At 32.0% G+C, this 18,789-nt stretch overlaps 1 protein-coding gene and 1 non-coding gene across 2 annotated transcripts; both read right to left on the reverse strand.

The window, feature by feature from the left end:
* Positions 1–232: 232 nt before the first annotated feature.
* On the reverse strand, positions 233–18,770 carry LOC132731537 (ER membrane protein complex subunit 10-like). Its single transcript, XM_060717730.1, has 7 exons — positions 18,640–18,770; positions 10,653–10,710; positions 8,164–8,279; positions 7,228–7,320; positions 4,682–4,860; positions 3,636–3,732; positions 233–1,900 (listed from the first exon to the last, which is right to left on the reverse strand). The coding sequence occupies exons 1-7, from the start codon at positions 18,703–18,705 to the stop codon at positions 1,817–1,819; spliced, it is 693 nt and encodes a 230-aa protein (XP_060573713.1). The 5' UTR covers positions 18,706–18,770; the 3' UTR covers positions 233–1,816.
* Positions 8,917–9,109, reverse strand: LOC132731542 (U2 spliceosomal RNA). The gene has a single exon (XR_009625908.1). It is a non-coding gene; the product is annotated as a U2 spliceosomal RNA (small nuclear RNA).
* Positions 18,771–18,789: the final 19 nt, after the last annotated feature.

Genomic DNA, 18,789 nt, shown 5'->3' on the forward strand with positions numbered 1-18,789 from the left:
GTATTTCCCACCTACCTAGAGGTGTACTCAGGTAAGAAATGCAGGTAATCCTTGCATGTTATCAGTGCTTTACACTTGGCATGTAAAAGAACCCAAGGGGTCTATTTAATAAGAGCTAGGGACTGGTTCCTGGATGACTTTGTATCTCGTGATTTATGTCTACATCCTAACGATGGGTTTGACATTAATGGAAGATAAATAGATAGATAGAAAATCAAATTAAAACAATATCTTAACTTTTCAAAAATTTAATTACAAAAGATCTGATTACTATACAGCATGGTGATATACAGAAGAAAAAAACCCACTGATTTTAGTAAATTGTATGTTTCTACATGTGTTGTTTTTAGACATAAAAACACTAGTAAGATCACATTGTAACTTTAAAAGTTTCACTTGTGTATGAGCATCCCAGAAACCCCTTAATTGCAATTTTTCAGGCACAAGTAAGTGACAGAGTGAAACAACTGACTAATGAAAATCTACCTGGATAGTTTTCTCACTTGAAAAAATCAGCAGCCCCAGACAGGATTCAAACCTAAAACAGTGACGGGCATGATTGTGATTTACAATAAATTACATTAAACACTTGGATTACATTACAATACATAAATATAATAAAAAATGAATGAAGATCTGGTTACCATATTAACGTTACAATATACATATGAGCCACGTCACAACAAAACCAACATAATGGGTTTGCGACAAGCATGGATCCAGACCAGCCTGCGCATCCGCGCAGTCTGATCAGGATCCATGCTGTTCGCTTACCAACCCTATAACAAGTAGAGAAACTGATAGCGAACAGCATGGATCCTGATTAGACTGCGCGGATGAGCAGGCTGGTCTGGATCCATGCTGGTCGCAAACGCACTATGTTGATTTTGTCTTGACGCGGCATTATTAATTACATCAGACAGAATGATAACAATGAAGCATGTCCAAGAGCACAATATTAACTTCATGAATGTACAAATAAATTAAGGACAACGCTGTTTTGGGTTTTGCATGATCATATCCCATTCAACCTAATGAAAGAATAAAAACATTGTTGCAATTCACTCTTCTTATATCCTACATATATCATAAATTCACTTCAACACTTTAACATTTATGCTGCTGATTATTTTAAAAAGACTTTTCATTTCAATTTGGAAATACATTTATCAGGGTGAAAATTTAAAGTTGGTCAACCAACAGTATAGAACCTGGTCTGACTGAACAGATGTACATACTAGCCTGGCTCAATACGGATGACAAAGGCTTATCAGTTTTTTGGTTCTCTAGCAGGTTAAGTGTGAAGAACTCAAGTAAACAAACAAATAAGGGCAATGTAAGCAAACAAATAAGGACAATATATCTTTGACAAAACTATACTACAAGTGAGGTCAGTTAGCTTAAATGCACACATCTACACACACGACACATACGGAAAAGTTCAATAGACATATTTAATTCTGTACAAAATGTTTCATCTACAACTGCACTTTTAAATTTGACATCATTTACATTATTCATATACCAATTTAATTCTCAAATATTTTTTGGCCATCTTTCATCTTACTAAACTCAAACTAGGCTGATTTCTAGATCCTTATACCAGTACATGTTCTATAATATACCAGTACATGTTCTATAATTGTACTTTGAGTGCAATTTCTTTTAACTTTGATAAACTCATAGTTTTCTAGGAATAATGCGCAGCTAATGCACTTTGTGATGACGGCTGTGTTAGCTTAAATTTTAATTTCTGTCCACTGAAATACTATTAATTTAACTCCACACTTTATGAACAACTTCCACTCCTTCTATTTTATCTTCCACCACCTCCACCTTGTTGAGGATCCATTGACTGCATAATAAACATCATTATCACAAATGGCACAATGTACATCCACTGAAAACACATAGAAAAATATTATAAACAATTATTCAACAATGAAAAATAATCACTTACGTCAGCTTTTTAACAATTCATTTTAATCATAACACCATTAATTCTGTGTAGCAATTTTTCATAGGGATAAACATCAAAGCTATGGTCACTCTTTCACTTGAGGAGGTATCTAGCGATAATTTTTACAAATAGAACAAAACAGCATAATGGAACTTGGACATTAAAAAGATTAAATCAATCATAACTAAAAAGGAATAAATCATAAATAACTAAGAAGAGCTGTCAATAAGACAGCATGCTTGACTATTCTCAGATCTTGATAATAAAGCAAGTGCCCGGATTATAAAGAATTTTTATGATAAAAAGGGTTATAATTCTGCTAAAAACTATGCTAGGCCTTGGACCTCCTATTATGCTTTTAAATAAGTGTGTGTAGTTTCAACCCCTTCCCTTTAGTAATTATGGAGATACCAGCTAAAATGCAAAACTTAACCAAGAATTTCTTAGTAAAATAAGGAAGAGCAAATCACAGTTATGTACAATACTAACAGAGAACAAGTGTATGAAGTTTTAACCAATGCCCTTCAGTAGATTTGGAAATACCAGCTCACACCCAAAAACTTAACCAATAATTTCTAGGTCCAAAAAGGGAACAGGTATGTGAATCTGTGTGTTTTGGAGATACCAGCTTGCACGCAAAAACCTTTAGAACAAAGTGTGACCAGAGAGCCTACAATAGCTCTCCCTATTCTAGGAATAGTCAATCTTAAAAAGAACAAAACATTTATAACTAAAAAGGAATAAACATTTATAACTAATTCCTCTCAAATTATATGCATATATATGATCAACCTTATTCATCTTCATCACTGGAAAGTGAAGAAAATTGATCAGAATGACTAACACATTCAATAACCTCATTAAACTGAAAATAGAGATCCTAACACTGAGGGAAATAGACTCATTAGAGAGAGAATACAGGTAATGGACCATTTCCTATTTGAGTACCTCATTTATCACTTGCTAAAACTTATTCAGGTCATTTTATAGCTCCTGAACTTTTGACTTTAAGTAATTAAGCATTAAGATCATAACCTTATATGTCTGAAATAAGGTGACATCATCAGCAGTAGACGACTACTAGCGTGTTAAACTCCAATAATTTCATCTTTTACTTTAGGTTTTAGTCACATCTACATTTAAAGATCATTTAGCCATTTTCCAATTATCGAATGATTTAGAATTTATAATGACATTTGATTATAGTTGAAAAATCAATCAAATTTAAGTCAGATTGGCATTTTGTTATCAATTGTTAATTGTCTCTGGTGTACCAGTTTCTGTAACTTATAACAGTGGTGAAAAACCACTGGAGAGCGTTTCACTAAGATTATGTAAGTTTTGCGTATCTTTTTACGTAAATTTGGACTTACGCAAATGCGTAGCTAAGAAAGTTTAATGAAACGCAGATAAATACGTAAGTTCTACTTAAGCAAAAAGTTAAGCTCAAATTACGATAAGGTAAGTATGTAAGTGAAACACTCCTCTGAACTTATGTTTATATGCACATATCTTAAGATGTTGACAAGCCCTGGGATAGAACTATAAACATTTATATATAACAATTTGTCTTACCGCAGGAAAATATGTGGTCCACTGAGTGGGATGGGTATACATGTACTTATCTTGAAGGAAGAAAAAAAACAAAATGTTCAGTAACATTAAAGATACTTACATATTTACTAAAGAAAGATCGGTTATCTGCCTGATTCCCTTTAGCTTTTTCCCTCTCATCTTTCTTAATTTTATCTATATAACTTTGTGTATCAGGCCTGAAAAACCAAAACAATAACATGCATTAGTCCACCTGTACAGAACAACAAACCTTTTGCTAGCAAACTGGGAAACAACCAAACATAAAATAATCCCAAGTCTCCAGTATATTTCTAACCAGGTAAGTAATATGAACTCAAAATCAATTAGACTGAGAATTTTCTCAGTCTGAGTTAAAAACTTAATATTAAAGCTGCACGCCTCCAGATGAACCAAAAATATTTCAAGAAAAACAAACTTAAGAAAAATGTACTCAGATTTTAAGAAAAGTAAAAATATTAAAGATTCAAGTAATTATTTATGTACTTAATGTCTTTAACGACCGAAGTCCCAGTACTTATTACCATATTTCTACTGCGTGACTAACACAGTAATGGCTATTATTGTATATTTTGGCCTTTTTGGTAATTTAAGTAGACTGTAAATGCTGTTTGTAATGTGTAAATAACTTTCCTTGTTCACTACACTATATTTTAGATTACATTTTCAAAATTTACATGAAGAATGAGCATGCTGCTTTAAAGGAACTCCACTTAGGTAAAAAATGCTCCAAACATAAAATTTGAATTTCATACATAAATCAACATGGGCACTTAAAAAACAGAAAGATATGCGAAATATACTCTGAGATGAATTGAAAATTGTATTATCGTGCTATTTAGCCAGTTTTGAGTAAAAAGCATTGCTTTGGGTCATTTTTCACAATTAAACTTATTGTTCTGCTACAACAATATGAATAAATGATGTGAAATTTTGTACACAAGTTGTTGTACTAGACCTCCTTCAAATGAAACACAAAATCCGTATAATTTTTTCCAGTCCCGCCTTGTCAAAAAACCTCAGTGGAGTCCCTTTTAAGATCTAATTCAAAATGTTGGACTCGCACCTTTTGGGCTGTCTGTATAAAGAAATAATTTGAATGCTATAAGAGGTAAAAAGGTAACTTACACTGGACCCGACACAGAAACTGAGATCTCAACTTTTGTATTCCAGTCTGTAAGATTGGCAGCCGACACTTCAATTCCTGAGCAGTAATGGTCTGCTGCCATGGAAACACCTAAAACCTCTCCTGATTGGTCGACAGAAATAATCAAGGTTTCAGAGAGGGATGACTCATATATTGTACACTGAAAAAAAAAAGAGAAAGATTCGGATATAAACCACTAGTAACAACTGCTTTTTATTTTGTGTCATTATAATGTTTCTCATTCAATGGACCAGCACATTTTTGGGTTGTTTTTTTTTGTTTTTTTTTAATTAAAAGACACTTTGTTTGAACTGTTTCAAACCCTTAAAATCAGATTTAGAACAATTTTGTGTCATATTTAGCACCTTACATACATCAAATGTAATATGTGGAATAACAATAATGTCACTTTTTAAACAGTAGTCAAATTAAACAGTGGAAATAAAAATGAAGAAAGTAAAATTCTAGTATTTTTTTCTCTTTCAACAGGAGCAAGACACTTTATATATGCATATTTTATGGTACCTAGCTAGGTTATATAATTATGGAATTTCAATGGTTCTATGTCTGTAACCGCCTGTGCCTGTAATACTGTATGGTATCCTACATTAGTAAGGGTGGAAAATCACTGTATGAACTAGCAAGAGTTGTTGTGACTTAAATTGTATGATGCAAAAATTATTGTTTGAATTTTAACAAGAGCTGTCCGTAAGACAGCGCGCTCGACTTTTTTAGTGCTTGCCTATAATACAAAACATTGACAGTTAAGGGCCATAATTCAAATAAAATCTTTGACAGAATTACCTTCTCCTGGACATGTTTGGGAATCATGATTGTAAACAAGTATTCCAACTTTCAAATTAATATCTCAAACAGTTCAGTCAAAAAGTGGACTGGTACTAAAAACTTAACCAAGATTCTAAGTCGATAAAAAGGCCTTAATTTTTAAAACAAATCCTTGACAGAGTTACCTTCTCTTGCGTACAGATGGGGGTAATGATGTGAAATAGCATTAAAAGTTTCAAAGCAATATCTCAAAGGGTTAAGGCAATAAGTGGATTTTACCCATATTCAATGTATTTTCTAAGTCAAAAAGGGGCATAATTCTGTCAAAAAACCTTGACAGAGTTATGTCCTCTTGTCTGTTGATGAAGGTCGTGATGGTAAACAAGTATGGTCAGTTTCAAAGCAATACCTCCAATGGTTTTGAAATAAAGTGAGGTGGTACAAAAAAACTTAACCAAGATTCTAAGTCGATAAAAGGCCTTAATTTTTAAAAACAAATCCTTGACAGAGTTACCTTCTCTTGCGTTTACAGATGGGGGTAATGATGTGAAATAGCATTAAAAGTTTCAAAGCAATATCTCAAAGGGTTAAGGCAATAAGTGGATTTTACCCATATTCAATGTATTTTCTAAGTCAAAAAGGGGCATAATTCTGTCAAAAACCTTGACAGAGTTATGTCCTCTTGTCTGTTGATGAAGGTCGTGATGGTAAACAAGTATGGTCAGTTTCAAAGCAATACCTCCAATGGTTTTGAAATAAAGTGAGGTGGTACAAAAAACTTAACCAAGCTCAATACACTTTCTAAGTCAAAAAAAGGGCCATAATTCTGTCAAAAACCTTGACAGAGTTATGTACTCTTGTCTGTAGATGGAGGTTATGATGGTGAACAAGTATGGTAAGTTTCAAAGCCATACTTGTAATACTTCTGAAATAAAGTGGGGTGGTACGAAAAACTTAACCAAGGTGTGACGCCAACGCTAACGCCGACGCCGACGCCGGGGCGAGTAGGATAGCTCCCCTTTTCATAGAAAAGTCGAGCTAAAAAAGTATACTTCCAAAATGTTTGTATGAAATAAATATGGTAATTTAACTATTTGAAGCAAATGGCGTATGCACAAAATCATTGCTAAAAGGATAAAACCCTACTTAAAATAGCAAAATAATAGTTTGTTCCGGAACATTTTATTCTGTTTATGTACATTATTCAAGTGTATTGAATAACAGAGACAGTCTATGTTACAACTTTTTACGGAATCAACCATATAATAATGGAACCAATATAATTTTACTATTGATAAACTTTATTAAAATATTTCATAAGATATTATTATAGATTTATACCCTTTCAAGTGACATTTTGCCCATTCAAGGGTGAGTGAACAGATGAAAGTTAAAATAAGTCTACATTTTGCCATAATTCCATTCAGTTTTACAATTTACTCCACATGAATGTGAAATAACTGACATGGCAAAAGGGAATTTCTGTAAGTATCCAACATAATTTACCTGTAATGTTCAATTTATAAAAAGAGTGGGACAGTCTTTTTATATTTTAGGCAGATTTATGTTTTATTCTAAATACGTTCCAATATAAACTTTTGGTCAATCATCATTATAATTAATCTTCTGAAATTTATAGACAATTCAGCTCAACTTGACAATCAAAATATGAGCATATTGTCACTTTAAAACCCAATGGTTAATCAATTTGCCATGAAAAAATGTAAGGGAGATAACTCACAGCTTTTGTAAAAGTAGAAACATACACAGTTCCATCCCCTGTTTCACGTATTGGAATCCTAATTCTGTATATGCCATCTTGTTGAGCAACATCCTTCAAAAATAAAACATATAATTACTTCATTTTCAATACATCTTTCAATGAGTTTATACATGAAATGATGATAAATGATGTCTGATCTAAGATAAAATAGTATAAAACAAATTTGTAGCTACCAACTTATAAAAAATTATTGTCATTTTAATATATCCATAAAAACACATTAATGTTGAGAAAGTGGTTTTTGTGGATATTTTGGATTGTGGAGGAGCTAGCTGACTGTTAGTTAATGTTGCATGAGCCAGATGAGCCAAAATATTTCAAGAAAATAAATTTTGAGAAAAATGTACCGAGATTTTCAGGAAAGTAAAAAGGTTCAAAATTTAAGTAATAATGTACATGTTATTATAATTTTTATGTGTAACAAATGACTGATTTTGCAGTATATATTACCATATTTCTACTGCGTGACTAATGAAGTAAGGGCTATTTTTGCACATTTGGCCTCATTTTGGTATTTACGTGCACTGTAAATGCAGTTTCCGATGTGTAAATTATTTTCTTTGATCACTTCATAATATTTTACTTTTAAATACATTTTCTTATATTTCATGAAAATACGCAAGAATATTAAAAAACAATGTTATATTGGTGCAACAAGTAGGGAAACAATCAATATATACCGGTAGGGTGAATACTTATATAATCATATTAATTAATGATTAAATTGCAATTAAAACTTTGATATACACACTAATTGCACATGTTCAATGTATATCAATTAATGACTGAAAAAAAAGACAGCAAAATTAAAATAAAAGTTACCCTTAAAAAAAATTCTATCTTTGAATATCAATTAATGACTAAAACACAGAAGCAATTTAAAACAAAAGTTACCCTTAAAAGTTTTCTATCTTCAGAGGAAAGCGAGGAAACTTGGGAGAATGTTGCACGTTTTGTTTGCATTGATTTAATAACAACAGTTCCTCTCTTTGTAAACACTGGGTCTGAATCTGAAACAAACAAAATAAAATTCATAACACTAGTTTATTTATTTGAAGTGGTCAGTTGATGTGTCAAATTTCTAAATACTATCTCACAAATGTGTGATAATGTACAAATCAACAGGTAACATATTTTTCTGGTCATATTTTTTATTCAACTGTGACAAAAATAATAATTAATATTATCACAAACATGGAGCAGAAGTGTAATAAAGCCATTTAATAAAAACGATATAACACTAGGGTAATAAACCTTTGACATGAAGTCATGTGCGTTATATATAAATATAGCATAACAACACATCAATGTTAGTCTTACACTATAAGCGTGTCAATGAAAAATGACATTTTTTAAACAGTTAACCGTATTTATTTTAGATACTATTTATTTAAGATTATTTTAGATATGTGATAAATAGAATATTACATTCATTTGGATTTAACACTAAATCTATTTAACTTGTTGAATAAAACAATATTATGCTCGTAAAAGGCTTGAGTTTAACATGAGTTTATTCATCTCTTTCAATAAATTTAGTATTAAACCTTCACTCATTCAATATCTTCTATTTATTAAAGAAATCCAACATACAGATGGAGTTATTCTACCTAACTCATATATTATTATTTATTTTATCCCCCTAGAGGGAAGTGGGCCGATCCTGGAGGTACTGCAATACCAGGCCAACCCGTGGCAAGAGCGGAGCAAGCCCCTGACATCTCACCTGTGTCCAAAAATCAGTTTAATATCGAAGTCCCCCAATGGGGGACGTATCAGATATTAAGCTGATAAGAACAGATACTACACTTTGATCTTAGCCAAAAGGCCGAGAAGCGATACCAGTAGTAAATTTTGGGGGCATTTTATTCAAAATGCTTAAAACGTTCATACCGCTGATGAAAACTTTTAAAAGTTGTGAAAATAGAATCATGTTTATTAAATGAAAAATACCTCTGAACATTCTAAAATTCTTTATATAGAAATAAGGCAATAAACTAAGTCATATTCCTTTATAAAGCATCTTAATAAGTGCTTATTGTCTGCTAAAATGTGGAAAATATTCAAAATATAAACGTTAATTTTACAATTTTAACATAGCAAATGGTTTCTATAAATAGATTTCAAATATGAAAAGATAACTCTTAATAAACATCACATAGTAGGTCACATAGTATTCTACTTGGTTAACTTTCCTTAGGCAAGTTATAAGTCATTGTGTACATGATAGTTCGTGAAAACAAATATTTTTCAATCAAATTAAAAATGAGATATAATATTATCAGTATAGTTACAATTTATCATATCACTTGAATATGTTTTACCAAATTACCGTATTTAAAATATATGTAAAGAAATGACTGTTATAAAATTTTAAAATTTAAATTAATTTATTACTCAAGTATTTTCTTTGTTTACTTAAAATAATATTTTCATATATACAAAAATTACTGATGTATATATTACCCCTCCATTATTACATGATTTTTACTTCCTTTTCAATATTAAAGGGAGACACAGGCAAAATTTTAATTTCTTAGTTTGGAATTTTTCATTCATTATTTTGTAAATGTCCTCGAAATAAATACATAAGACAGTCATAGGAACAAAACTTTTCTCCATATAAAAAATAAATTGGTGGTTTCCTAACTTGACCCGCGTTGGTCAGGTTAGAGCGTTAAGATATCATAATAGTTGTCACAATGAACTCTGGAAATGTTAAAGAACATGTCAAATTATTGACTTTGACTTGTTTCTATCATACAATATTCACAATATCTGTTAATGTAACTTCCAGTGTTTGTTCAAGTCACATGACTTGTTTTAAATCTATTCAATGATTCTGTTGGCGTCTAAATTTAGTTTAATATATATAAATATATTTACGCTTCAAACCCAAAATATATAGAATTGATACCGAAATTTATGCTAGGACTTTAAAAAATGTCATTTTCGCGTGATTTGAGTACATAAGATCATTTTAATATTTTTGTCATTATTTTGCCTGAGTATCTCTTTAAAGTCTTAATAAAAAAATAGTAACTGTTGAAGTATGCAATAAAATATCATTAAATTAACCTTCATTACAATAGCAGACAAGTATGAACATTAGATTGTCCATGCATTTAGTATAGCTTTCTGTTTTCTTTTTAAATATTTGATAATAGATAACAACAGTCTAAAATATTTTCTTCAGATGTATCTTTGTACCACCAAAGAACAGTAAATTCACTAAGTTTAATAAGTAAAATAGACAGCTGTTGTTTGAGTTCTGCACAAACAAAAGTGTTAGCAAAAATGAACATTATTACTTTATATACATTAAAATTTTGATAGGTAAGCTTCATTAAATATAATTGCACAAATGTAATCATTTTACTGACCTTGATCAAATGAGTGCTCCAAACTTAGTGTTCTAGACCCTTCAAACTCATCATCAAACTGAAAGTAGAATAAAACATACAAATATTTGCCCACTCTGACACTTATATGAAAGTTCAAATCATTAAACTGGCTGCAAGTAAAATTCTAAAGATCTATTTTATTTGTTTTGGATTTCATCACACACTTAGTGAAAATAATCAATATTGCCTAAATAACAATAAAATATTGTGTACATACATATATACTGTACTGGTGAGACATTTGTTACACCAGCCAACTACACTGCGGTATACCGTACCCCGGATATTGCTCGATATTATGAGGACTTTCATCCCATTTCGCGACTTTGAACGAGGAAAGAAGGTAAGTTCAGTGACGATATTTAGTCATTTTGAATTGGTTTGATATAAATTTTATAGAAAAACAAATAACTTCGATAATTCTCTAGTTACTGAAACCCCAAAAATGCTGAGGAAATAGCTTTGAAATGTAATATGAGGTTAAAATTCGTCTCTTTGCTCACGTGATAAATGAGCTCGGATCAGCCAAATTTGATGTTTTTGTTTGCATATAATTTCTTAACAGAAAAACTTGAATCGAGGTGAAATGTGATAATGATGTTAATGTTTATGTTGTAAATGTTCAATCAACAATAGACCTTCAGATGACAGTGCATTTGAGAATAAATACACATGTCAGTGTACCGAGTATTGCGTGGAAGTTGCCCGCCGGTTTGTCATGAGTATTGCTTTTAGTGTAACGAGTATTGGTTATCAATATAGAGTAAATGCAAGTAGTAAACATGTAGTATTTACTACATTTAATCTTATATATTTCTTATTGTTAATATACTTATTTACACTATATGTGCAGAATATGCAGAGTTCGGAGGTACTTTACTGGAAACATCTGCGAATAATCCAGATTTTCATTCCTGCTCATGAAAAATCTCAGTCGAACGAACTCAGCAATTTTCTGTGTTTAAAAAAGTTCTCGTTGCTATCGAAGATCAACCTTTCCAGAATTTGTTAGTAATTATTGCATATCTTACTTTAAATGTAAAAAAATGCATCCGAAGTGAATTAATGCTGCCTCAAGATTGTAGACAGTATTGAGCAAGTGTCCAATATCTAATATCAACCGACTTCCTACTATGCCCAAAATACATATAAAGGTAACTTTCGGTCATTTTGCACCTGCACTATAGCAATGGCAGACTGTCTGCACGTGAAATTTGATACGTCATTAGCAATGAGTTACCATTATGACTGCCGAGCGGGCACAGCTAAAAAACCGAATAATGCATTTTGACAAGATTATGATAAAGGACAGCAGATGCAATAAAAAGGTTATGTTTCTTTATAATCTTTTACCTCATTAAGGCGTGTTTTGAAGGCTTTACATCCCATATCTTTTGAGGCCAACATGCGCTGTTTAGACCCCAAACACTGTTTTTTTTTTTCGTTTGAGAAATGTTTTTCAAAAGAAGCTAGTGATCACTTTTTCGGGCGCCACCCCATTAAAAAGATTCATCAAGGGGATGCCACAGAGGGGATTGGGTGCCCCCTTCTCTGTTTGGGAATTTGAAGTTGGGCAGTAGCCCCTCTAATCGCCGAGAAGATTTTGGACTTGTGGGGGGGGGGCTAAAATGGCCTCAGGTCGATTTAATTAAAGGTACCGTGTAATCAACGCCGAAAACCTTAGACTTTATCTCAATCAAATGAGAAGTTGCAGCACCTTGAAATCAGTTTTGATTTGGAAAAAAAAAACAACGCAAAATAGAGATTTTTGGCAATTTTGTGAGGTCCACCCGTTGCCACATGGTAACTGGAAATTTAGAATTGAGCATGCTATTCCACAGGCTATGGTCCAGCCAACATTTGTCCCAGTTTGATTAGTATTGAAGCATTTTTTTTATAGTTTCATAGCAGCTTGAACTTGTAACAAGAGGCTTAATAAAATGAAAACAGACATTCTTCGCAATATGCTCATGCAGAAAAAGGTTAAGACGATACCGGCATGCTTGGACGGCATAAGCCCTCGGGCCAATATTTTACTAAGTGTGTCGATATGTTTCTTATGGCAAACTTGCCCTGTAAAACCCTATTATTAATGTCATCTAAATATGTTTCTTTTATTCTTCTTCTTTTCAGAGATGGATCTTCTTGGTCATAGTTTCTTGAGACATGTATTTAAAGATTACTATCGTCAATTTTGATGGTTCTACCCTGCTCCCGACCCTGCACACTTTATTTCATCCATAGTGTGATTTTCAATCAAATGGGAAACTAAATCTCTGCATTTGCCGTAGGAAAAGAACAGTAATAACACTGAAAATGCATTGTTAAATCTGAAATATTTGAATAAATATCATATAAACAGTACATCATCAGCAAAATGATAAACAGACGTGAAAAAGACAAAAATATTGATTTTCCATACTAATGTGCTCATTTTGTTTTGCAATACACTGTACACTAAAGTTGGGCTATTTTGCAATACTCTGTACACTTAAAATCAATACTCGGTACACTTTCTTGTTTCTTTTTTGGCCTGTATCTTTTTGTACTTTCACACTTTTTGCCTGAAATTTGGACAAAGCTTACTTGGTTTGTGAATAAAAAAATTGCCCGATTCATTTTTTTTTATATTGGTAATATAATAATTTCTAACGATTCTACAGTATCGCGGTCACTATTTTCTAGTGAGCAGAAGGTCGTTTAGGGGTAGTTTAATCAAGTTTACATATACCTGTAATACTTTTACGTCTTTTAGAGCTACAAAAATAACTCTAGATATATAAAACCCGTTGAGATAAATGAAATAGCCATTTGTTTGGAAAATATCGTCGCTGAACTTACCTTCGTTCCCCGTTCAAAGTCGCGAAATGGGATGAAAGTCCTCATAATATCGAGCAATATCCGGGGTACGGTATACCGCAGTGAACTAGCATCAGTTCTGGTGAAATGAGCTATATTATCACCTTCTAACTTGTTTTAAGTAGGACAAATCATTATGGGTCAAATGGTCAGTTGGGAAAATCATTAGCAATTAGCCTAAAATGCTGCATTTGTGACAAATGGCGTTTGTTGAAAAACATCAAAACAATTAAATTAAATTGAATAAAATATAATGGACATTACCTAGTCCTATAAACAAGATGATTTTATTTACTTATTTTTACTTCTTGGCAACATATGCTTTCATTTTAACTAAAGCCCCCAATAGCCCCCCATGTTTACACATTCAAATGTTTTTGTTTTGATTTCATTCATAAAATTTTAATGTCACAATAATTCTGACTGTTTAAACAAAATGCCAAGGTTTACTTAACAGAATATCCTAACTATAACCTGTAATAATGAAGTATATCAGTCTAATTGACTTATGCCCAGTAAAAACCAGATGAGATACAGTTTTCACTTACAGTTTAATTAATACATGTAGCAGCTCACTGTACTTAGTATAGGTTAAAGTTTATTAGTATGTATTTACACAATTTTGTAAATACATACTAATTAATTTTAACCAGCTTAGTGTTTTAAATTATTTTCATAAACGGTCAATTTACTAGATAATGATTAACAGTTTGCCGATTTACCAAAGTAAATGTGTTACGATTCATTTGAAATACTGCAATCCTATTGGACAAACAAGGGCTGTCGTGCAAGTCACAAATTCCCCCGAAAAAGTTTCTTAACCATGCAGGTATTATGAAAAGAAAAGAGAATGAAGTACTAATTGCTTATAATTGTTCTTGTGAAATGAAGTGTTATTTATAGCAATCTTAACACCTTGGGACAAGGGCCTTGGATGCGACACATCATCTTGATGTTTTAGACATTTGTGCCAAGTTATTTGAAAATCCTTCAATGCATGACAATGTTACAGATTTGAAACTAATGCATACCTTCAAACTATTAGAGTGATGTTGACCTTGGAGGTAGGAACATTGTTCTTACACAAAACATGTCATCATTTTGTGCCAAGTAATTTAAAATCTTTCGATGCATGACAAAGTTATAGTCCAAACACGAATGTGTGTACCTATGATCTCTAATTCTGACAGCGTGAACCTTCAAAATAAAAGTGTGACCTTGACCTTTGAAAAGGGACAAGGTTCTTAAATGCAACACAAGGTTGTCATGTGATAGACATTTGTGCCAAATTATTTCAAAATCCCTCAATGCAGGACAAAGTTACAGTCCGGACATGAATGTGCATCTTCAAACTCTTCTCAAGAGAATTAGTACTTTCGAACTATAAGTGTGACCTTGACCTTGAAGGTAGGGACAGGGGTTTTGGACACGATGCGTCATCTTGATTTTGTAAACATTTATGCCTAGTTACTTTAAAATCTTTCAATGCATGACAAAGTTACATCACCGACACAAATGTGTGTATGTATAAACTGTAATTGTGATAAAGTAAACTTCAAAATGGTAGTGTGACCTTGACATTTGAGGTAGGGATGTGATTCTTGGACGCTACTCATTGTCTTGATGTGGTAGACATTTATGCCAAGTTATTCTAAAATCCTTTGATGCAAGACAAAGTTACAGCCCGGACACAATTGTGTGTACCTATTAACTCTAATTGTGATAATGTGAAATTTCAAAATATAAGTGTGACCTTGACCTTTGAGGTAGGGATGTGATTCTTGAACGCTACACATCGTCTTGATGTGGTAGACATTTATGCCAAGTTATTTAAAATCCTTTGATGCAAGACAAAGTTACAGCCCGGACACAATTGTGTGTACCTATTAACTCTAATTGTGATAATGTGAAATTTCAAAATATAAGTGTGACCTTGACCTTTGAGGTAGGGACGTGATTCTTGAACGCTACACATCGTCTTGATGTGGTAGACATTTATGCCTTGTTATTTAAAATCCTTTGATGCAAGACAAAGTTACAGCCCGGACACGATTGTGTGTACCTATTAACTCTAATTGTGATAATGGAAAATTTCAAAATATAAGTGTGACTTTGACCTTTGAGGTAGGGACGTGATTCTTGGACGCTACACATCGTTTTGATGTGGTAAACAATTATGCCTAGTTATTTAAAATCCTTTGATGCATGACGAAGTTACAGTCCGGACATGAATGTGTGTACCTATTAACTCTTATTGTGATAATGTGAAATTTCAACACCTTGACCTTTGAGGAAGGGACATAATTCTTGGATGTAACACATCATCTTGATGTGGTTGACATTTGTGCCAAGCTATTTCAAAATCTGTCAATGTAGGACAAAGTTACAGTCCAGACACGAATTAAGTGGGGACAAACAGACGGACAGACGGTGCAATTTTATATGCCTCCTTTAGGGGCATACAAAATGCCTCCATTGGGGGACATACAAATAATTGCAAACACTATTCTTATTTGGGTTAACACCAACATTGCTTTGTTAAATTAAAAAATATCACATGCATGTGTTTACTTTTTCCAACAACAACCATGCATATTGACAACTTATAATTGTCCACTCTATTAAGCATGCATTAAACAGTGTTTCACACTTCTATACAAGTTACCCTCTGACTGACTAAAAGTAGCAGTCCCATACATGTATATGGGCGTATTCTTACCATGCAATAAATGCTTGGGACTTAAAATATAAAAGCAAACACCAATAAGGTAGGGTTGACAAGTTTTTGGCCAAGATGACTTTTTTATCTATTCAAAAAAGTCAATTGGGGATACAAAGCAAAAGATTTATTTATTATTTAGCCTTGTACTGTGAGTATTTATTATTTGCACGTGTTGTTTTATTTTGATATAAAAATAGCTTAATAAAAAGATTAAATGAGGTTTACCTGCAAAACATTTTTCATTTAATAGTCAAATTTTACTTATGGTTTACATCAGCAATAAACAACTTTTTATTGGTCACTTGACACTAAGTTAAAACTTTGACAGCAAAATTCTTGTCTTTCTATTTTCTGGACATTTTGGTCATTCTCTAATTCAAAGACATGTGATCTGACACAATAATGTTTGGAAAATTAAAATTTATATCTACTATAGATTAACCATTACTCTATCTGAAGAATTAATTATATATATTTTTTTAAGTTATCAGGAGATCCATTTATTTTCATGTATAAAAGAAATCACTAAAATAATGTATTTGTACTGGGACAAAAGATTTGTAACAGAAAAGAAATGGAAGTGGCTAGCCGTACTGGCCCATATGGCTAGCCAAAAGTTCTACCTGTACGTGAGTCACGTACGGCTACCCAGTGCCGTATGACATTTTTTCAAAATTATATGAATGTCGAAAATGCGTATGTTATTTTGTATCTTTAAATGGGTATTTTACCCAAGAACCCGCATTTGTCCACATATGTTTACTTTAATAATGATACTCCGCCATTTTGTAAAAAAAAAAGAGAACACTATGGAAATACAATTGTTGTCATCTTAATAAAAGTGTTAAAGTTACATGACGCATAATTATTCAAAGTACATTTGATGATTCGTTGTATATGTGTATCACATAAATAATCATATAGATATATATATATATAACGGCCAAAAAAGCTGGTTTTCGTCGATTTCAAAAATAAATGCATTCTCACTTAATAAGAACCCTGGCGTCGTGTGTTTGTTTATTCATATGTATGTATAAAAAACTTAAGTAGATAAATATTGAACATAAAAGCCTAAACGTGTGCTTCACGGAACATGCAAACTTTCAGTCCTTTAAAACTGTCAGTAATTGATTATTAGAGTTCCAACAATAAATATTTTCGGTGCTGTTTTTCATTTTAAAGGTGTTGAGAATTAAATCTATTGAAACAAAAAATAATTATTATAATAATGATCGATGTGAACGATTACAACTCTTTTTTCTCGCCGTCTGGAGATGACAAAGATCAATATTTGTTCTTTTTTTACTGTAGCCAACATGGCGATTTATCTCTAAAAGTAAAACAAACAAACACAATAGCTGTTTCTTGATTATAATCCTAGCTTAAAAACATAAAATAACATATGCATTTTCGACTGTCATATAATTTTGAAAAGTGTCGTACGGCTAGACAATTCAGTGTCCTTGCTAGCCGTACGTGACTTGCCGTTATGATTATTCATTCAATCCAAGTGTTTAATTAACAATAAATGATTTTTTTCATCTTTCATTTACAAATTTTTTTTACAAATGGCGGCGCATATTTATTATTGTGAACACACAAGGAAAAATGCGGGGACTTGGTTAAAATCCTCGTTTAAAGAAACAAAATAACATATGCATTTTCGACTTTCATATAATTTTGAAAAGTGCCATACTGGTCAGGGACCATCAACCGGATGAACATTTTTCCATACAGATTTCATCATTTTAAAGCTAGAGATCTGAAACTTTGACACAGTAAAGCTAGGTTCTTCACCTATCTAGCAAAATAATTTGTTTATTTCTGATTATGTGAGGCTCATCAATGATGGTATCAAAATTACCTAAATTGTCCACACTACAGTACCATGTGTCCGGACAGATATGTACATGACATTGATTTAATTCAATAAAAGCTTGGTTTTTTTTTTTATTTTTAACATGATATACAATATTTCAGCAGCAAATGCTGAAGTTTTGGATATTCTATTTTGCTACTCTGCAAATAATTATGGCTAGTAAAAGAGGTCAGGTATTGCACTCTTGACGTCCAATTGTTCCGATGTCAGATCTAAAAAATGTAATTTGCATAAATTTCACTGAATGCTTCAAACTTTGAAAAATTCTTACAGAAATAGAATCGTATTAACACATTAAATACCTGATGCCAAACTTTTAGTAGACTTTGTGAAATTGAGACAAATAAAATATCGATATACTTTTCGAATAAAACTGCTTGGTACGAATTTTATTGAGTACAAAACTAACAGGAAAAATATTTGAAAGTTAATTTTCATTTCAAATTATGAAGAATGAGCTGAAAATATCACTGTTAAAAATATGTAATTATTCATTTCCTTACACACGTGACAATTGAAATAAGAATAAATAAATATGCAGCTAAAATTCTGATCGTGGGCGCAGCCATCTTGAGTCTGATGTCCAATGAAAATTCATTTATGGGATACAGCTCTTTTCTTAACCAATCAAATTTCATGTAACAAACACAGAT

The sequence above is a fragment of the Ruditapes philippinarum genome, unplaced genomic scaffold (assembly GCF_026571515.1).
Source record: "Ruditapes philippinarum isolate M1 unplaced genomic scaffold, ASM2657151v2 ctg3214_1_1_1_1, whole genome shotgun sequence".
Lineage (NCBI taxonomy): Eukaryota > Metazoa > Mollusca > Bivalvia > Venerida > Veneridae > Ruditapes > Ruditapes philippinarum.

Excerpts from the sequence above, each read along its gene's own strand:
- LOC132731537 (XM_060717730.1), bottom strand. The coding sequence starts at position 18,705 with ATGGCTGCGCCCACGATCAGAATTTTAGCTGCATATTTATTTATTCTT. Across the intron at positions 8,280-10,652 it reads GGAGCACTCATTTGATCAAG|ATTCAGACCCAGTGTTTACA; the intron begins GTCAGTAAAATG and ends TGTTTGTTTCAG. Across the intron at positions 3,733-4,681 it reads GTTTCTGTGTCGGGTCCAGT|GCCTGATACACAAAGTTATA; the intron begins GTAAGTTACCTT and ends TTGGTTTTTCAG.